At 36.2% G+C, this 17007-nt stretch overlaps 1 protein-coding gene across 2 annotated transcripts in view; it reads left to right on the forward strand.

Moving 5' to 3' along the window:
- Hacl1 (2-hydroxyacyl-CoA lyase 1) overlaps positions 1-17007 on the forward strand; it is a 38122-nt gene that overhangs the window by 10013 nt on the left and 11102 nt on the right. For both annotated transcript variants that reach the window (XM_026402026.2, XM_026402027.2), the window contains 7 exons: positions 167-261; positions 4011-4123; positions 6419-6554; positions 10237-10342; positions 11789-11872; positions 13097-13198; positions 15245-15399. In XM_026402026.2, coding sequence (XP_026257811.2) covers positions 167-261; positions 4011-4123; positions 6419-6554; positions 10237-10342; positions 11789-11872; positions 13097-13198; positions 15245-15399 — 791 coding nt within the window. The remainder of the gene's footprint in view (positions 1-166; positions 262-4010; positions 4124-6418; positions 6555-10236; positions 10343-11788; positions 11873-13096; positions 13199-15244; positions 15400-17007) is intronic.

Consider the following 17007-nt stretch of genomic DNA (forward strand, 5'->3'; position numbering starts at 1 on the left):
TTTTTTCCCCTCCAACTAAGGATGTCTGGAAAAATTAAAATAGCATTTATTTTACAGTTTTAAATTATCTTCAAGTAAAACAAATAAAATGAATTATCTTTAAGTAAAATATGATAATAAGGATTGAGATTTTTTTAAAAAAACCTTCTTCTTGTGATAAACATAGGCAGTAAGAAGCAGTATCTACGGTCGTCCAGGTGCTTGTTATGTTGACATACCTGCAGATTTTGTGACCCTCCAGGTGAATATGAATTCTATAAAGTGAGTAAAAAAAAAAAAAAATTTTTTTTTTTTGGTACCAGGGGTTGAACTCGGGGGTACTTGACCGCTGAGTTGCTTAGTGCTTCACTGTTGCTGAGGTGGCTTTGAACTTGTGATCCTCCTGCCTCGGCCTCCCAAGCCCTGGGATTACAGGCATGTGCCACTGTGCCCAGCTAATGCTTACCTTTTAAAAAGAATTTACCTAGTAGTTTATAAATTAATCTCCAGTTGTATTAACTTTTGACAGTTTAGTAATTCAGCTGAGTCCTTACCAAATGGCTTAATTTTCTTAATTAAAATGGTATTATTTCATAACTATTTTAAGGTTCAATTACTAAATCAATTACATGGAGCTTTCTGAATTTCTCATTTGAAATTATTTCCCTGGTAACCATAAATATATATTCCCATTAATGGGTTATTAACAGTCTTCCTAGTGTAAGCCAAGAGATGAGGTGATTGTTGAGAAATTATTGCGACGAAGCATAAAAAATGTATGTCTAACTCTCTGTATGATTTTAAAATGTTCTAACATAGATGTTTCCATGATTTGTCATATCCTTTTATTTCTTAAACATTGAGTGAAAAGAAGTACAAAAATCCTTTTTTCTCTAGTTTCTCACTCGGCCATTTAAGGATGGCACTTGAGAATTATTTAGTGCATCAATTTGGGAATTATTTAGTGCATTCCTGCTATTGTGGACCTTGGTGCCTTAGTGATATTTTCTTGGTCTTACAAGTGAAATGTGTTGGGGCGGGGGGAAGTCAGAAAAGTAGAAATAATTTCAGCTAAGAATTGACATTTTTAACACTATTTTTCTATTCTCTTTTCATGTATATTTTACATATTGTATTCATACTACATAGTTTTATATTCTACCTTTTTTACTTGGCATTATTGTTACCACTGTTGACTGGTGACAAGTCCTTGCTTCCCCAATGTTGAAGAATAACACCAGAGAAGCATGCCAAGGCAAGGTCAGAGTAGAAATTAGAAGTTTATTAAAGGACAGCAGAAAAGACTTCTCCCAGAGGAAGAAGGGGACTCAAGAGGTGGAATCTGTGGAAGGGCGGTTGTCTCCCCTTTTTATAGTTCTTTCAGTGATGGAATGTAGGGGCGAAGGGTTGGGACACAGGTGGGCCAAACAAGTAATCTGGGCAGGAAGGACTTCATTAACACTTCTTTGGGATGGGCTATCTCCAAATCTGTTGGGGGCTGTTTCTTGGGCTCCATTAACATTCCTTTGGGATGGACTTTGGGCCTAGGAGCTTTTCTGGGACTTCATTAACATTCCATGAGTTGTCCTGCGTTTCCAGAATCATTGTCAGCATGGCCTCCATTTTAGATTTCACTCGATATTAGACCTGATTTACCTAACTACACTGACTACCTAATTTTAAATCTGGCTTCATTATCATGATATTTTTTTCATTGTTGTGATCATTTCCTGGTCTAGGGATGGATGTAATTCAAGGTAGAGTGCTTGCATAGCATGCAAGAAGCCCTGGGTTTGATCCTTAGTACACAAACACACACAAAAGTCCTAATTATAATTTTTGTGGACTTTGTTATTGTGGAAATGGTTCTTTACTAATTATAGAAAGTGGGCCTCAGGGGTATACTCAGTATATCAAGGGTGATTGGGAGAGTCAGACAAAAATAAATTTTTCTGTATAATACCTGAACATGATAAAATAGTATTAAGGAGTGAGAGAAGGTGAGGCTCAGAGAAGTTGTAACTTTAATAAGCTGCCTTTTATATTTTTGTAAAGGTTGAATATTCCTTTTTTAAAAACAAATATTCCTATTAGTTATTGATGGATCTTTGTTTATTTGCTTATATGTGGTGCTGAGAAACGAACCCAGTGCCTCACACATGCTAGGCAAGCTCTCTACCACTGAGCCACACAACCCGACCCCTTTTTATTAGAATAAGTTAATCACAGTGAGGACTTTCCAGAAATGCTTACCTGGGCCAATTTCATTAAGTTCTTTTGCTAATACATATTGTAATGCTATACAGTATTGTAGTAGGGGACAGATGAGACAGGATACCAAACAGGAAACAGGAAGGAGGTTTATTTGGCTGCAGCCAGGTTCAGTGGGTATAGCTTTTGCTGTAATCAATTAATCCCCCTGAACCCTGAGTTTCAGAACTTTATACTCAGCATGTAAGGGGAGAGGCTCAGAAGTTCACAGCCTGCAGAAGTTCACACAAAAGCAGCTTTTTCTTTTCACTGTTCTGGGCAAGGACAACACCTGAGAAGAGGAGAGCTTCTTCTCCCCTTTCTTCCCTTCCCTTGCCAGCTGTTACCATGGAGTAGTTGGTAACCTCTTCTTTTTGAAATGTAAGCATCTCTGTGAAGCTCTGCCCCCAAGGCCTGTGGCCTGGTTAAAAGAATCTGTTTTTCATATAATACTCTGCATTTGCAAGCACACTTCTACAAACTACTATATGTTGTTATGTATGTTAGATAGTCCATAAATATTTGTGAAAAACTAGTAAAGTGACATTCAGCACCTGGAGTGCTGATCTCTTCCAGGCAGTGGCCAAGTAAGATAGACCAACAGGAAATAGGAAGTGTCACTACATTGAATTCTTTTGTAGAGATTCTTTTGCAGAGATTCTTTTGCGATAGTCCTGAGATCAATTATGGTGAAGATTTTTGGAGAAATTTACTGAAGATTTCCTGTAGAGGAAGGGGTGCTACTACAGTATTGACTTACTTAGTGAGTGGAAATAGTGAGTGCTGAGGGGAATAATGAAACACAAGTGGAACTTAGGAGACAGAAAGACTTGTTTAGTGCAGTCTCTGTCCTGTGCCATTTGGGGACCATGGGTAAGTTACTGTCTATGAGTCTTTATTCCACAGTGGTGAAACTAAGGTAATAGTAATACCTCTCTTTATTGTTTTGAAAATTAAATGAGAAAAAAATGGCATATAGCATTAAATAATTGGTTTTAGTATGGTATTTACTATTAAAACAACAATAACTACTACTATTGCTGTTACAGTGCAAAGCTATTGACCCCTGTCTCCTGTCAATGAATTGCCTGTTTGGTTACTAGATATTGGGGAAGAACTGTTAATTTTCTAGATGTGATAAGGATATTATGTTTGTGTAAGAGAATGTTCTTCTCTTTTAGAGCTGCATCAGGAATTTTTTAGGGTGAAATGTCTTGATGCCTGTAATTTACTTAAAATGATTGGGTGGGGGGAGCGGGGTTGTGGCACAGCGGTAGACTGCTTGCCTAGCATGTGTAAGGCGCTGGGTTGGATCCTCAGCATCACATAAAATAAATAAATATTTGTTTTTATATTAATGTGTTCATCTACAACCATATATATAAATGATTCGGAGGAAAAACATGCACATGTGTGAGTGAAGCAAAGGTGGTAAGCTGGTATCAATTGTTAAATCTACATGGTGAGTTTATGGAGTTTATTGTACTATTTTTATCCTTTTTTAAGGGGAGAGGGAGTACCAGGGATTGAACTCAGGGTCACTCAACCACTGAGCCATATCCCCAGCCCTATTGTATTTTATTTAGAGACAGGGTCTCACTGAGTTGCTTAGGGCCTTGCCGATGCTGAACTCGCCATTCTCCTGTCTCAGCCTCCCAAGCTGCTGGGATTACAGGCGTGGAGCATTGTGCCTGGCTTCTACCTTTTTATGTATTTGAAATTTTCACAGTAAGAAATTTTGGAGTTGGCCTGTTTTACTTAAGAGAGCTGTTTATTTGCAGGTACAAGGAGTGCTGTATGCCACCTCCTGTTAGCATGGCAGAAACCTCTGCTGTGTGTATGGCAGCATCTATAATTAGGAGTGCCAAACAGCCCCTTCTCATCATTGGGAAAGGTAACGTTGAATAGGACTAAGTCTTTCGAGGCATTTGAAAGAATGCTGATTCTCTTTTGGAATTATTTTTATTTATTGTCTGCTCTAATGTTGAAACTGGAATAAGAGTTTTCTTCATCTTCATTTTACATTATTAGTTTTCAGATCATAGAATTATCCTTGATTGTCCAGAGATCTCTTACGAGGAAATTATTAAACTGCTTGGGACTTAAGAGTAAAATGATTTTTTTCCTATTATAAAAAATTTTGGGAAAATCTAGAAATATAGGAGAAATCTCTTCATCCAGTGATTTTTAACCCTTATACTTTTCTATTCCTTTTTTCATTGTAACATTTTTCATCATCTTAAAATTATTTTTTAGACATAATTCTTAATGTCTGTTCACATACATATTAATACTTTACTGGTGAATATTTACTGTTAGTTTATAGTAGCTGTGATGAAAATATCCGTGCCTAACACTTTTTTTCCTATTTAGGATTTAAGACAGATCCCCCCAAAGAGAATCGACTAAGTCAAAATATTTTTAAGGCTTTTGGTATAAACTGTTAATTGCTTTCTCCTGAGCTGTGGTACCAACCAATTTATACTCCTGTCAGAAATTTATTATTGTAAGGCTGTTGGGATCACCTATGACCATGTTAATCAATTATACATTACTTAGATATCACATAGAAACTAAAAATAGTCTTAAAGAAAATGGTGAACAACTGAAATAATTCTGAGTTGAATGCATTTTATGATGTATTTTGGCAAGCAGTTGCTCTGAGTCTCAATATCTCACTTGTAAAATAGGAATATTAACTCCCTCAATAGGGTATAAACAGCAACAGTATATGTGGAAAGCACTCAGTGGGTGCTAGTTTTCATTCTTCCTTTAATAAACACTTGATGAGTACTTATGATAAGGCAGAGATTATAAAACCATTCATGAGGAATACAGAAAAATAATGATTCCTACCTAGAGAGTAATAGGCCTGATACCTGATTACATGTATACTCTTAGTGTGTAAAGAGAGACCGAGGTGGCTTCTCCAGGAAAGCAGCAACAGTTTGCCTTGTGTAGGTGGTGCAAAGGCATTCCAGAAGGCATGGCACAGCAGCTATACCTTGAAAAACTGGGTAATAGTTCACTAAGTTACAGGGAGAACAAAGACAGTCTAGGAAGAGAGACTGAGTGTACATCGACATAGAGGTAAGAAGGAGAATAAGGAAACTTGCTGCATAAAATCTAAAGTATTTTTCATTGTGTATGTATGAGAAAGGAGTCGGGCAGAGATTCTGTAGGGGGAATGTGATACTGGATCTGAAAGTACACTATACTATTTAATAGGATTCAGTAAAGAATTTAAATTCCAAATATTGATAGAATTCTGCTAACCATGAAAAAAGTATAAAATTAAATAGCTAAGAATAATAATGGCCTTGATCAAATGAGAAATGGAATCATTCCTATATTTCAGCAAACATTTAGTGTTTTAAATGTCAAAGACATGGTTACTCTTCAGGCATATAGTTGTAAAAAACAGGTATGTATCCCATTCAAGTTAGCCCTGTACAGTCACAGCATTGTAGAACCTATAGAAAGATCTGGGGAGCCTTAGGAATTTAAGCCCTCCTAGACTAGTGCAGACTGGATTTTCTGGTGATGGATGTGTGAAGATAGAGGGAGCCTTTCTCTTTCAGTGCAGAGCTTCTCCTGCACACCTGGGCCTCCCAGTAGATACAGTGTATTTAGTAAATTGCCATTAGTAGTTCAGCAGGATGATGGCATGGAACAGGTGAGTTATACCAGGTAAGTTATACAACAAGAGATGCATGGTATAACTTTTGTTTACTCTTCAGATTAATCTAGAATATTATTGAGGGGAAGTTAGAATTATTGCTTTCTTTTTTTATCTTAATTGATTTATTTTATTTTATTTATTTTTTTTATTGGTTGTTCACAACATTACAAAGCTCTTGACATATCATATTTCATACATTAGATTCAAGTGGGTTATGAACTCCCAATTTTTACCCCAAATGCAGATTGCAGAATCACGTCGGTTACACATCCACATATTTACATAATGCCATATTATGACTGTTGTATTCTGCTACCTTTAGAATTATTGCTTTCTTAAGCACTTTAAAATACCAAAGATAAAAACCGTAGTTACAGTTTATTTTGTTTTTAAGCCCATGTATAAGCAAAAGGAAAGTATTTGAGGTCTAAAAGCAATTTCATGTGAACTATTTGGTCCCAGTGCCAAACTTAGCTAAATCATCTAATACATTTCCATTTCTTATAGGTGCTGCTTATGCCCACGCAGAAGAGAGTATCAGGAAGTTGGTGGAGCAGTGTAAATTGCCATTTTTACCTACCCCAATGGGAAAAGGTGTTGTCCCTGACAACCATCCCAATTGTGTATCTGCAGCCAGATCCAGGTATGTGGCATCACACATTTTAAATACAATGTCGTGGCAAATTTTAAGCTAACTTAAATTGTTTTGTTACCTTAATGCATCTGGAGAGAAGTTCTGAAAGAATCATGTAATTCTAAGACTACCTGCTTCTTTTGGACTTTTCAGTACTTTAAAGATGTTATCGAGTCTCCTCTGGCTCTTGTGGGTTTAGTTGAAAAATCTGCAGTCATTTGAATCTTTGTTCTCTTATGTAGTAAGTTCTTTATATCTGTCTGCTTTCAAAATTTTTCTTTATCTTTGGTTTTTAGCAGTTTGATTATGATATATCTGGACATGATTTCCTTTGGGTTCTCAGATCTTTTTGAATCTGTAAATTCTGTCTTTATCCAATTTTAGAAACTTTTTTATGGTTATTTCTACACCAATATTTTGCTCCTCCTAACTCCATTGATACTAATATTATACATCTTGATTTTTTCCAAGTATCTGTTCACTTGTTTTCAACCCTTTTGTTTCTTACATTTTCTGGTTCTTTGCTCAGAATTTCTATCCTTAAGCTTATTTCTAGAATAATTTTATTTATTCTTCATGGAACATAGTTATAATAGTCTTTATTTAGTCTTTATTGCTTTAAAGTCTTTATTTAATAATTCTAACATCTGGGACTTCTTGGATTAGCATGTATTATCTTTTTTGAGAATTGTCACATTTTTCTGTATTGAGTAATTATGGGTTATATCCTAGATTGGTTAATAATAGGTTGTGAGATTCAGGGTCATATTAAAATCCTTTAGAATGTTGATTTGTATGTTTATCAAGCAGTCAACTGATTAGGTCAGGTTAGGGTCAGACTGCAGATTCTCTTAACTTAATTCCAGAGTCAGTTCTGCTTCAGAAACTGTGCTATTATGTTTTGGGTCTGTTTGCAATTGCCTTGCTTTTGAGGGTGAGCCCAGACACTTGCTGGTTCATATCCAGAATTGGGGATTTCTTTTCTCTTCTCTCTAGGGTCTCTCTGGTTTCCACCTCCACTTTCTTTTTTCCCAAAAGTGCCTTTTCCAGGCCCTTGCTGCAGCCTTATAATACCACACAGCTGGGCAAGCAAGAAGAAAAAAACAATGGAGACTGATCCCATACTTTAGACCATAGGGTGGGGGCGGGGGTGTGCTTTTTCTAGTTCCTTTTACTTGAAAAATGACATTTATCTTATATTTTTGGCTGCTGGGGAAAAACCACAATGAAGTTCTCTCTAGCTTGCAGTGTGAAGCGAAGCAAGTGAGAGAGAGAAAGGTGTGTGTGTATGTGAGAGAGAAAGGGAGAGATGGAGGGAGGGAAGTGGTGTGTGTGTGTGTGTGTGTGTGTGTGTGTGTATGAGTATGTGAGAGTGGCGGTGGTTTGATGGTATCCTGATCCTCTGGCCAAGAAGACAGTATTTATTTCTAAGTTTTTGCCATCTGCAGTTCTGTAATTAGAACTTCTGTAAGCAGCTTAGCAAAACCCTGTCTCAAAATAAAAAAATAAAATGGCTATGGATGTGGCTCAGTGGTTAAGCACCCCTGGGTTCAATCCCTGTACCAAAAAAAAAAAAAAAAAGTTAAATGTCATATTTGCTGCTTATGTTTTTTGTTTAATGCTATTAGATCATGCCTTTACTTTTTACTCAGTATACTTAGGATAGTAATCAAATTCTTTAGTAGTCAAATTAATTCTTATACTGTTAAGTGTGTTTAATATTGTGACAGTTTGAACTGAAGTTTATCTTCATTCTAACTAGATTTTGAGAAGATAACATTAAAGACATAAATAGTGTAAAAAGTATTGCAAAGGATTATAAATAATTGAATTGATAATTTAAAGAGTTGTAGAGTATCGATAAGCTAATTCATTTTGCAATTTGCAGTTTTTATCTGTTTGTTAAATTAGTTTCCCTAGGATTGACGCAATGTATGAAGATGCTTTTTTGAGTAAATACCTGATAGCTGAACTTCTATGAAAAATTGCATTCATCACTGAAGAAGACAAAAGCAATAAAAATAGATTTTGTACAGCAAGAGGAAAATGGAGTCAGCCAGAAATCAGGACAATGAGGAGTAAAAACAAAACAAACCTCATTGCAATTATGATAATAAAGTTTCTCAGAAAAAGGTGAAACATTCTGATTAGATTAATGACAGCAACTATGTGCTATAAGAGCTATCAAAATGACACAACTTAAACACAAGATTGAGGAAAGATATATGAAATAAACATAAAGCAAGAGTAGTATGTTAGTATCAATGTGGATATCAAAATAAAACTCATTCAAAGATTGGAAGTTATATTAGAATAAGTTCTTTATTAGAATCTAATAAAGATTAGAAGTATTAAGGTGTATAAAATAAAACTATTAGTAATACACTTGTATAATATTTTGGAAAGCAATTCAGGAATATTAGTTGATAGTCTTAAAAATGCCTACTTCTAGAGTGCTGGGAATGTGGCTCATTGGTAGAGAATTTGCCTCGTATACAGTAGGCCCTGGGTTTAATTCCTAGCACTGCCCAAAATAAAAACAAACAACCCTGCTTCTAGGAATCATTGGGAAATGTGCATTAAGATTCAAACATTGGGGCTGGGGATGTGGCTCAGCGGTAGCACGCTCGCCTGGCATGCGTGCGGCCCGGGTTTAATCCTCAGCACCACATACAAACAAAGATGTTGTGTCCACCGAAAACTAAAAAATAAATATTAAAAAATTCTCTCTCTCTCTCTCTCTCTCTCTCTCTCTCTCTCTCTCTCTGTGTCTTTAAAACAATAATAATTATACATCATCTTTTTAAAAAAAAAAAGATTCAAACATAGATGCTGGTGTTGTGGCTCAGGAGTAGAGCATTTGCCTACCATGTATGATGCCTGGGATTTCATCCTCAGCACAAGGGTAGAAGGAAGAGAAGGAGAGAAAAGATGTGCAGCCCCGCAGTGGAGAACATTAAATAAATTGTGGCATATATGTTCAGAAAAACATGTAACTTTTAAAAAATTTTACTTAGGAACTTAATGATAAAGAAAATGTTTATGATAAGTGAAAGTATGTGTGGACTGTATTATATAAGCTCAGTTACATAAAAATATGCTTACATAGAAAAAAAGACTAGATGAAAATATGCCAGGATATGAATAATAGTTTACAATTGATAATATTATTGAGATTAACTTGGCTTTTTTGGTTTTTTTTTCCTGGGTTTTTTTTTCAAGACTATCTACAGAGGACTTATGTTAATTTTTCTAGTGATAAAGTAACGAAATGGATTGTAGATACAGCTTATGATAATATTTATCCTACTTAATTTATCTTTTAGATTACTATTTAAATAGAATGGCTTTATAAATTATTTTAGCTTGGATGATCAAATTTACCCTGGAAGCGAATTCATAAGTTTAATATAAACTCCAAATTATCTAGACATTAAAAATACTTCCAAAATTAATTTTAGAATAATTCAATTAAGAGGACTGGGATTGTGGCTCAATGGTAGAGTGCTCACCTAGCATATGTGAGGCACTGGCTTCAATCCTCAGCACCACAAAAATAAATAAATAAATAAATTTAAAATAAAGATAATGTATCCACCTAAAACTAAAAAATAAATATTAAAAAAAGAATAATTCAAATAAGAAATATAGATGTACTCTTTGTATTACATTCATTTTTTTTCTTAAATAGGGCTTTGCAATTTGCTGATGTGATTGTGTTATTTGGTGCTAGACTGAATTGGATTTTACATTTTGGACTTCCTCCAAGATATCAGCCAGATGTGAAGTTTATCCAGGTACTCAGAAAAGATTTCAGAACAGAGCTGTCTGTGGTTCATCGTTCTTTCTCTCAGCCATTATCAGATCTGCTTTCTTCTTGACTTTTGTAAAGAACCTTTTCTCTTTTTACAAAGGAAGATTTTAAAAAATTGTCTAACATAATTAAAGGCCCTAAAGTTATCTGCCTTTTCAAACCTCAACATCATGTTTCAGTTTACTTCTGACCAGAAAACTTTTCAAAATAAAGTTTTGAAAAGCAAAATCCAAGTTCAAGTATATTTAAGGTTGAGAATCGAAACTCAAATAGGATGGTAGATAAGAATGAAATATTCAGCATTGTTATGGAGTGAGTTTTTCTTTTAGAGCCAGAACTTTCACTCTTTGGTTGGAAATCTCTAAACTACTCTGCTTTTACCTATGTCATTAAAACGTGTCTGAAAAATACTCTTACCTCTTTTTGATTCTTCTATCATTCTGACCCTCTTTATAATCCAGTTTCTATACTATAGGAAGAACTACCTATCTAGTGACATGAGTGAGCTCTGTTTGCCCTAAACAGATTGGCCTCATTCCATTTAATGTTTAATGACTCAGCTTCAATTATAATTTTCTCCCAGCCTGCCATTCAGTTTTTTAAATTTTATTTGTTCCTTTTAGTTATATATGACAGAATATATTTTGACATATTTGCCATTTACCTCTTAAGGAGTCAGCTTCTAGTAGTCTCTTTCCCACATGGGTCATTGAGAACTAAAAATCACAAACAAGATTGTGGATTATACCTGGAAGATGCTGCCACCTCCTGACTGCTTGTCTTTATTACCAACTAATCTCCTTCAGGGTAGTTAAATTGTTCCTTCTTGCAAAAGCCATTTTCACTTGTTCCTGGCTGTCCAGAAATGGAACCTCTGAGTAAAGGGAAAACAATCAGGCCATGCTTTAGGAGTGTTTCTTGGAGTGTGTTTCCTGAACCACCAGCATTGGCATTGCCTAGAAAACCTGTTAGAATTGCACATTTTTGTACCCCATCCCAGACTTAATCAAATCAGAAACTCTGAGGTGGACTCCGGCAGTGTATGGTTTAACACGTCCACTAGGTCCTCATACATGCTCAAATCTGAGAACCTCTTCTCTAGATTGGAATCTTAAGTGTATTTCATTTGAACCTTATTATCAATTAGATTCAAAAACTGTAATTGATCAGCACAAATGGATTCCTGTGGGTATAATGGGACAATACCAGAATTCCATAGAGAAGATTTTAAAATGAGAAAAGATGAGGAGGTTCTCTATACTAGCTATGATACTTGGAATAGTTTTATGGGTTTTTACTTTTATTGAGGAACTTTTTGAGTTGAAATCAAATTTTATCATATATGTACAATCCATTTATTCAGCTTTAATTGACTTAAAGATTTTGAAGAATAAACATGACTTGTTCTTCAGCCTTTTTTCTCTTTTAGGTTGACATCTGTGCAGAAGAATTGGGGAATAACGTGAGACCTGCTGTGACTTTACTAGGAGACATAAATGCTGTTACTAAACAGGTAGGAGCTTTTGCCTGCATTTAGTTTATGTGGATTGAAAATGTCAGTTCTTGAAAATATTAATCTTGATTACCTTGGTGACGGGTCTGTTAATATCTATTTTAAGCAAAATTTATGATGGAAAACTACTCTTTTTCTAATATTTATTTTTTAGTTGTAGATGGACACAATATCTTTATTTTATTTATTTATTTATTTTTATGTGGTGCTGAGGATCGAACCCAGGGCTTTGCACATGCGAGGCGAGTGCTTTACCACTGAGCCATAACCCCAGCCCCGGAAAACTACTCTTAGTGTAACTGTGAAATGTGTAAACTTTAACTTCTTGTGCATAACTCATATTCATGTAAGTTAAACATTTTGGGAAGGTACTTTAAAAGTACCTTAAAGTCATTCAGTAGGAAAACAGGGATTTATTAAGTAAGATCCGGCTCTATACACTGGAAAAAAAAATTAGGGTGTATTTTGTTTTTGTTTTGTTTTATTTTAGTTAATAAAGAGCTTTTTACTATCCCAAAGGCCTGTAATCAATGACTTGTCCAGGTTCTTATTATTTGTATATAACATATATTCCATTGTAACAGGAGATAAAATATTGTCACATTTACTACTTGATTTTAGAGAATATTTGTTATCACAAGCACACAGTATTAAGATACATCTCGAATCACATATGAAATCACTGTGGAGTCTGTATCAGAGGACTCTGGGTATTTACCAGACTTCCTATAAGGATTCTAGGCAGGGAGTTGTTTTCCTTCAGTGTCAAAGACTGAAGAGGCTTAAGAGCCCTTGCCTGTGAGATGTGGAGGAGGTGGCACCTCACTCTGTCCTACAGAAATCCCAGCATCTGGCAGAAATTCACACTGACCCAAACAAAAGCTTACCATCTTACCCATTTATCAGTTGTTTCCTGCCTAGAAGAAAAGCAGAGTATGAGCAATGTGAAGGGTAGAATTGCATAGCAAGCAGTGTGTCTTCTTTAAGAAGAGATTTTTAATTTTAATAGGTGTAGATGGTCAGGATGCCTTTGTTTTAGTTTTTTTTTTTTTTTTTTTTTTTAAATGTGGTGCTGAAAAATCAGTGCCTCACACATGTCAGGCAAATGCTGTGCAACTGAGCTACAGCCCCAGCCCAAGAAGATATTTTTATATTAATGTGATTTAAATTTATTTTCAAAAAGGAAAGAAAACTTTTATGTTTTTTTTTTTTTTTTTTTTTTAGCTTTTAGAACAGTTTGATAAGGCACCATGGCAGTACCCTCCAGAGAGCAAGTGGTGGAATACTCTGAGGGAAAAAATGAAGAGCAATGACGCTGCATCCAAGGTAACGTGGGACCCCCTGAAAGTCAAGAACACCTCAGGTTCATGGCTGACTTAGTTCTGCCCTAAGTCACCATGCTGTGCAGAATCATAAATGAAAACCACAGGGCTTGGAAAAAGGGGTTAAACTCACAACTGTGAAAAACTTTGTGAAACAAAAATAAGGTAGGAGGAGCCTAATACAAATGCTAGCAAAGTTTTAACCATGTTTATGTAATAGATAAATATATAAATATGGGTACTTTACCTTGAAAAAGACATGAAGTTTCTTGTAGAATTGGACATCATCTTGGCTTGCAGCTTGTCAGTTACTGTGAAGTGGTAGAAGGAGGGTGAAAGTTATAATAGCAGATGCAGGTGGATGTGGCTTATTGCCCCTCGGTTTGATTTTGGCACAGAACCTCAGTTTAGTGATCTTTTGAAACCTTAAGTCCTGGGGCATGTCAAGGCTTGGTTTTCTGCCTTTAAGTTACAATTCCTTCAAGGCATACAAACATAATAGATAGCTGTTTCATTAAAACTGAAAATTTGATCCCCATATTGCCTTCTTTTTAATTTAACTTTCGTATTGCTGCTGAAAATTCTTCTGTGGTTTTCTTCTCTGCACTGATAGTTATGCCTAACAGTGAAGGCTTTGGAAGGGAGTCTATATATCCATTACTATCACTAAAATGAATCACTTCTTCTGGATTTAGTGATTTCTGTTTTAAGTGTTTGTATGTATGGTGCTTATTCTTTGATTATGAAATAGGTTGTTCCTGAGGTGTTCACTATTTTATGTATTCAAATGTGTCTTGGTTCAGCTGGGTGTGGTTTTCTGTTTACCTAGTGTTTCTTGCTGGTGGAATCATGCATTAACACATAACACATAAGAAAAGCAAATTAGGGCTGGGGATGTGGCTCAAGCAGTAACGCACTCACCTGGCATGCGTAGGGCGCTGGGTTCAATCCTCAGCACCACAAAAAAATAAAATAAAGATGTTGTAGCCACCAAAAACTGAAAAATAAAATATTAAAAAATTCTCTCTCTCTTCTTTTCTCTCTCTCAAAAAAAAAAGCAAATTATGCACATTTAATTCCCTAATATGTTCATGGTCTTGGAAAAAATTCACATGTTCAAAGCAAACAGAGCAGAATTGATTATACCTGATTTTGTCTTACATCAGAATTTTAATCAGTAACTATTTCTCCTATCAAGAGCTAGTCTCAGCCCTATTTTCTAAACTGTGTTATAATTAATCCCTTCTTTTCCCTAGGACTCTCCATAATTTAAGATGAATGGAGCCTGACTCTCTTCTCTGGTGTAGGAGTGCAGGAAGGTCCTTAGTCCATCTTGGTATAATCTCCAACAGAGCATGGTAGCCCAGGCAAAGAGGTAGTGTTAGGGACAGATGAAACTTGCTGCTAAAGGCCAGGTGGCTTTCTGTCCGCACTAGAAAGCATATGGATATACAGAGGCATTTGTAGCTTGTGATTTTTGCTTGTTGTTTTCCCCCTCCATTCAGAACTCTATAATGGTGGATGTAGTACATCTCCTTTAGTCTCCAATGTATGGGGCAGAATCAGATTTTAGCATTGTCTTCTGTATTCCTAACATTTTATTTTTAAATTTAGTGCCATATTTTAGATGAAAATATTCTGGAATAAAAATTTTATAAATAAAAAGTTTTTGTAAGGCAGCATTATCCTAAGAGTGCTTAAATAAGATTGTTCAGGTTTTGTTTAATTCAGTGTATCTTAGCTATCTTTAATGTACAACTTCTTAGAGTCTTTAATATGCTCGCCTATATTGTGGCTCTCCAGGAAGAAGAATATTCCCTGGTTTATTTGATTGTGTCCCAAATTGGGACTGTGGAACACATTTTTCTTAGCATATTGTCACAGGTTATTTAGCTCCTGAAGAGTTGCCATTGTACAGCCATTTGGAAATTGGATAGCCTCTAATGATTAACTAACTATTTCCAGATAAGTTTGTTAGTAGATTGTTGATACTAGTTATTTTCACTGTGTCCCAATCTAATTTAGAGTATATTTCCCTCTACTGTTTTAGGAATTAGCTTCCAAAAAATCCCTGCCTATGAATTATTACACAGTATTCTATCATATTCAAGAACAACTCCCCAGGGACTGTTTTGTGGTAAGCGAGGGAGCAAACACCATGGACATTGGACGCACTGTGCTTCAAAACTACCTACCTCGTCACAGGTAAGACTTTTGAGAAAGAAATTATAATTGATTATGATGTGTTTAATTTGAAGCTATCATAATGTAGATTAAGAAGACATTTTAGGGAGGGCAATGTGGTAGAATAGAGATACCGTTCATTTGCCTGCTTCTCCACCAGGTGGAACCAAAATAACAGGTATATAGCTGCATATTGAGGTGGGTGGCCATGGGAGAGCACTGGAGTTCAACAGTGGAGACAGACCTAGTAAAACCAGGTTTTGGATAATAGAATATCAAGAAAAACAAAGCATCCCAGCATTTATCACATGGCAGTATGACTTGAGGAGGGTTGGGGGAGTATACCCTTAGCAGAGGTATAGGTAAAAGAGAATCCCAGCAAACTATTGATGCAAAATTTGAAGCCTCACAGAAATAGTCTAAACAGATAAGAGACCTGGAATCAGCATGGTGAACTAGCTTTGGAGAAGGACTTCACTGCCTCACCCAGCAAATTCTCAGGGTGCTGTAATCAGGAGCCATCTTAAGAAGGGTCCTGTTGGCTGAGCTTTTACTGCTCTGGGGGTCAGAAATCCCTGAATCTTCCCATCTCCAGGCCATTCTACTGCATTACCTCACAGGTAGCCACCTCATAAGACAGTCTTGGCTCAGGAGAGTGACTTTGACACAAACCTGCTGAGGGTTCTATCGTGGGAAATGTAGACTGTCATGCAGAGGAAAGCAAAAGGTGCTTCCCTGTAAAATCAGCAGTTCAGGGAACCTGCCCTCTGAGCATTAGAGAGTGAATAGATGTGTGTTTCATGAGGGAGTCAGGACTCAGGACATCAGAATCTTGAGGGTTTACAGATCTTTGCAACCCTGTTGCCCCTCTCATCCTTCAGAGGTGATGAGACACACTGCAGCGCCAACATTTGACTCATAACTCTTGGGAACACTGTACCTATGAGGGTTCCCTGCATCAGAGGCACTTGTACCCTATCAGATTATTCATTGCTAATAAGTGAATATGATGCACAGGTGGGGGACTTTGATCTTGGCCCATGCCTTTCCCGATGAAGCACCAGGAACTGAGCCAGTGAATAAACAGAAAGCAAGAACTTCATGCCATTCACTGTGATTGGAACAAGTATCAGAGTCTCTTTTTAAGTAACAGATCCAATATCAACAGAGCCTGTGGGAGCCTCCATCACCTGAAGGGGGCTTCTACTCCCATGGTTGGAGTAACCACAGAGGGCACACCCCACATATTCTGCTCTCTATACCACACCTGACTGAGTTCACAGAGGACTTATGCTCTTGAAAGACCTACAGAAGCAGTGGGTTCTTCAGAGTTCCTCAGACTCTGATATGGTATGCACTGTGTCTATACCTACTAATCACAGCCAAAGAAACCACGGGGAGATTACACCATGGAATCCAATTGAAAATAAATTCAACTTTACACTACAAACCAGTACCTAAGAACACAGCATTAAAAGAAAGCTGCTTACTAAGAAAACCAGCATATAAATGAAACAGAATCCATCCCAATAGATGTGTAAATCTTAACATAGAAACACAAGACATATGAAAAATAAGGTAATATGACATCTTGTAACATTCTTAACTCTCTAGGAACAGATTCTGACA

The sequence above is a fragment of the Urocitellus parryii genome, chromosome 3 (genome assembly GCF_045843805.1).
Source record: "Urocitellus parryii isolate mUroPar1 chromosome 3, mUroPar1.hap1, whole genome shotgun sequence".
In the NCBI taxonomy this organism is placed as follows: domain Eukaryota; kingdom Metazoa; phylum Chordata; class Mammalia; order Rodentia; family Sciuridae; genus Urocitellus; species Urocitellus parryii.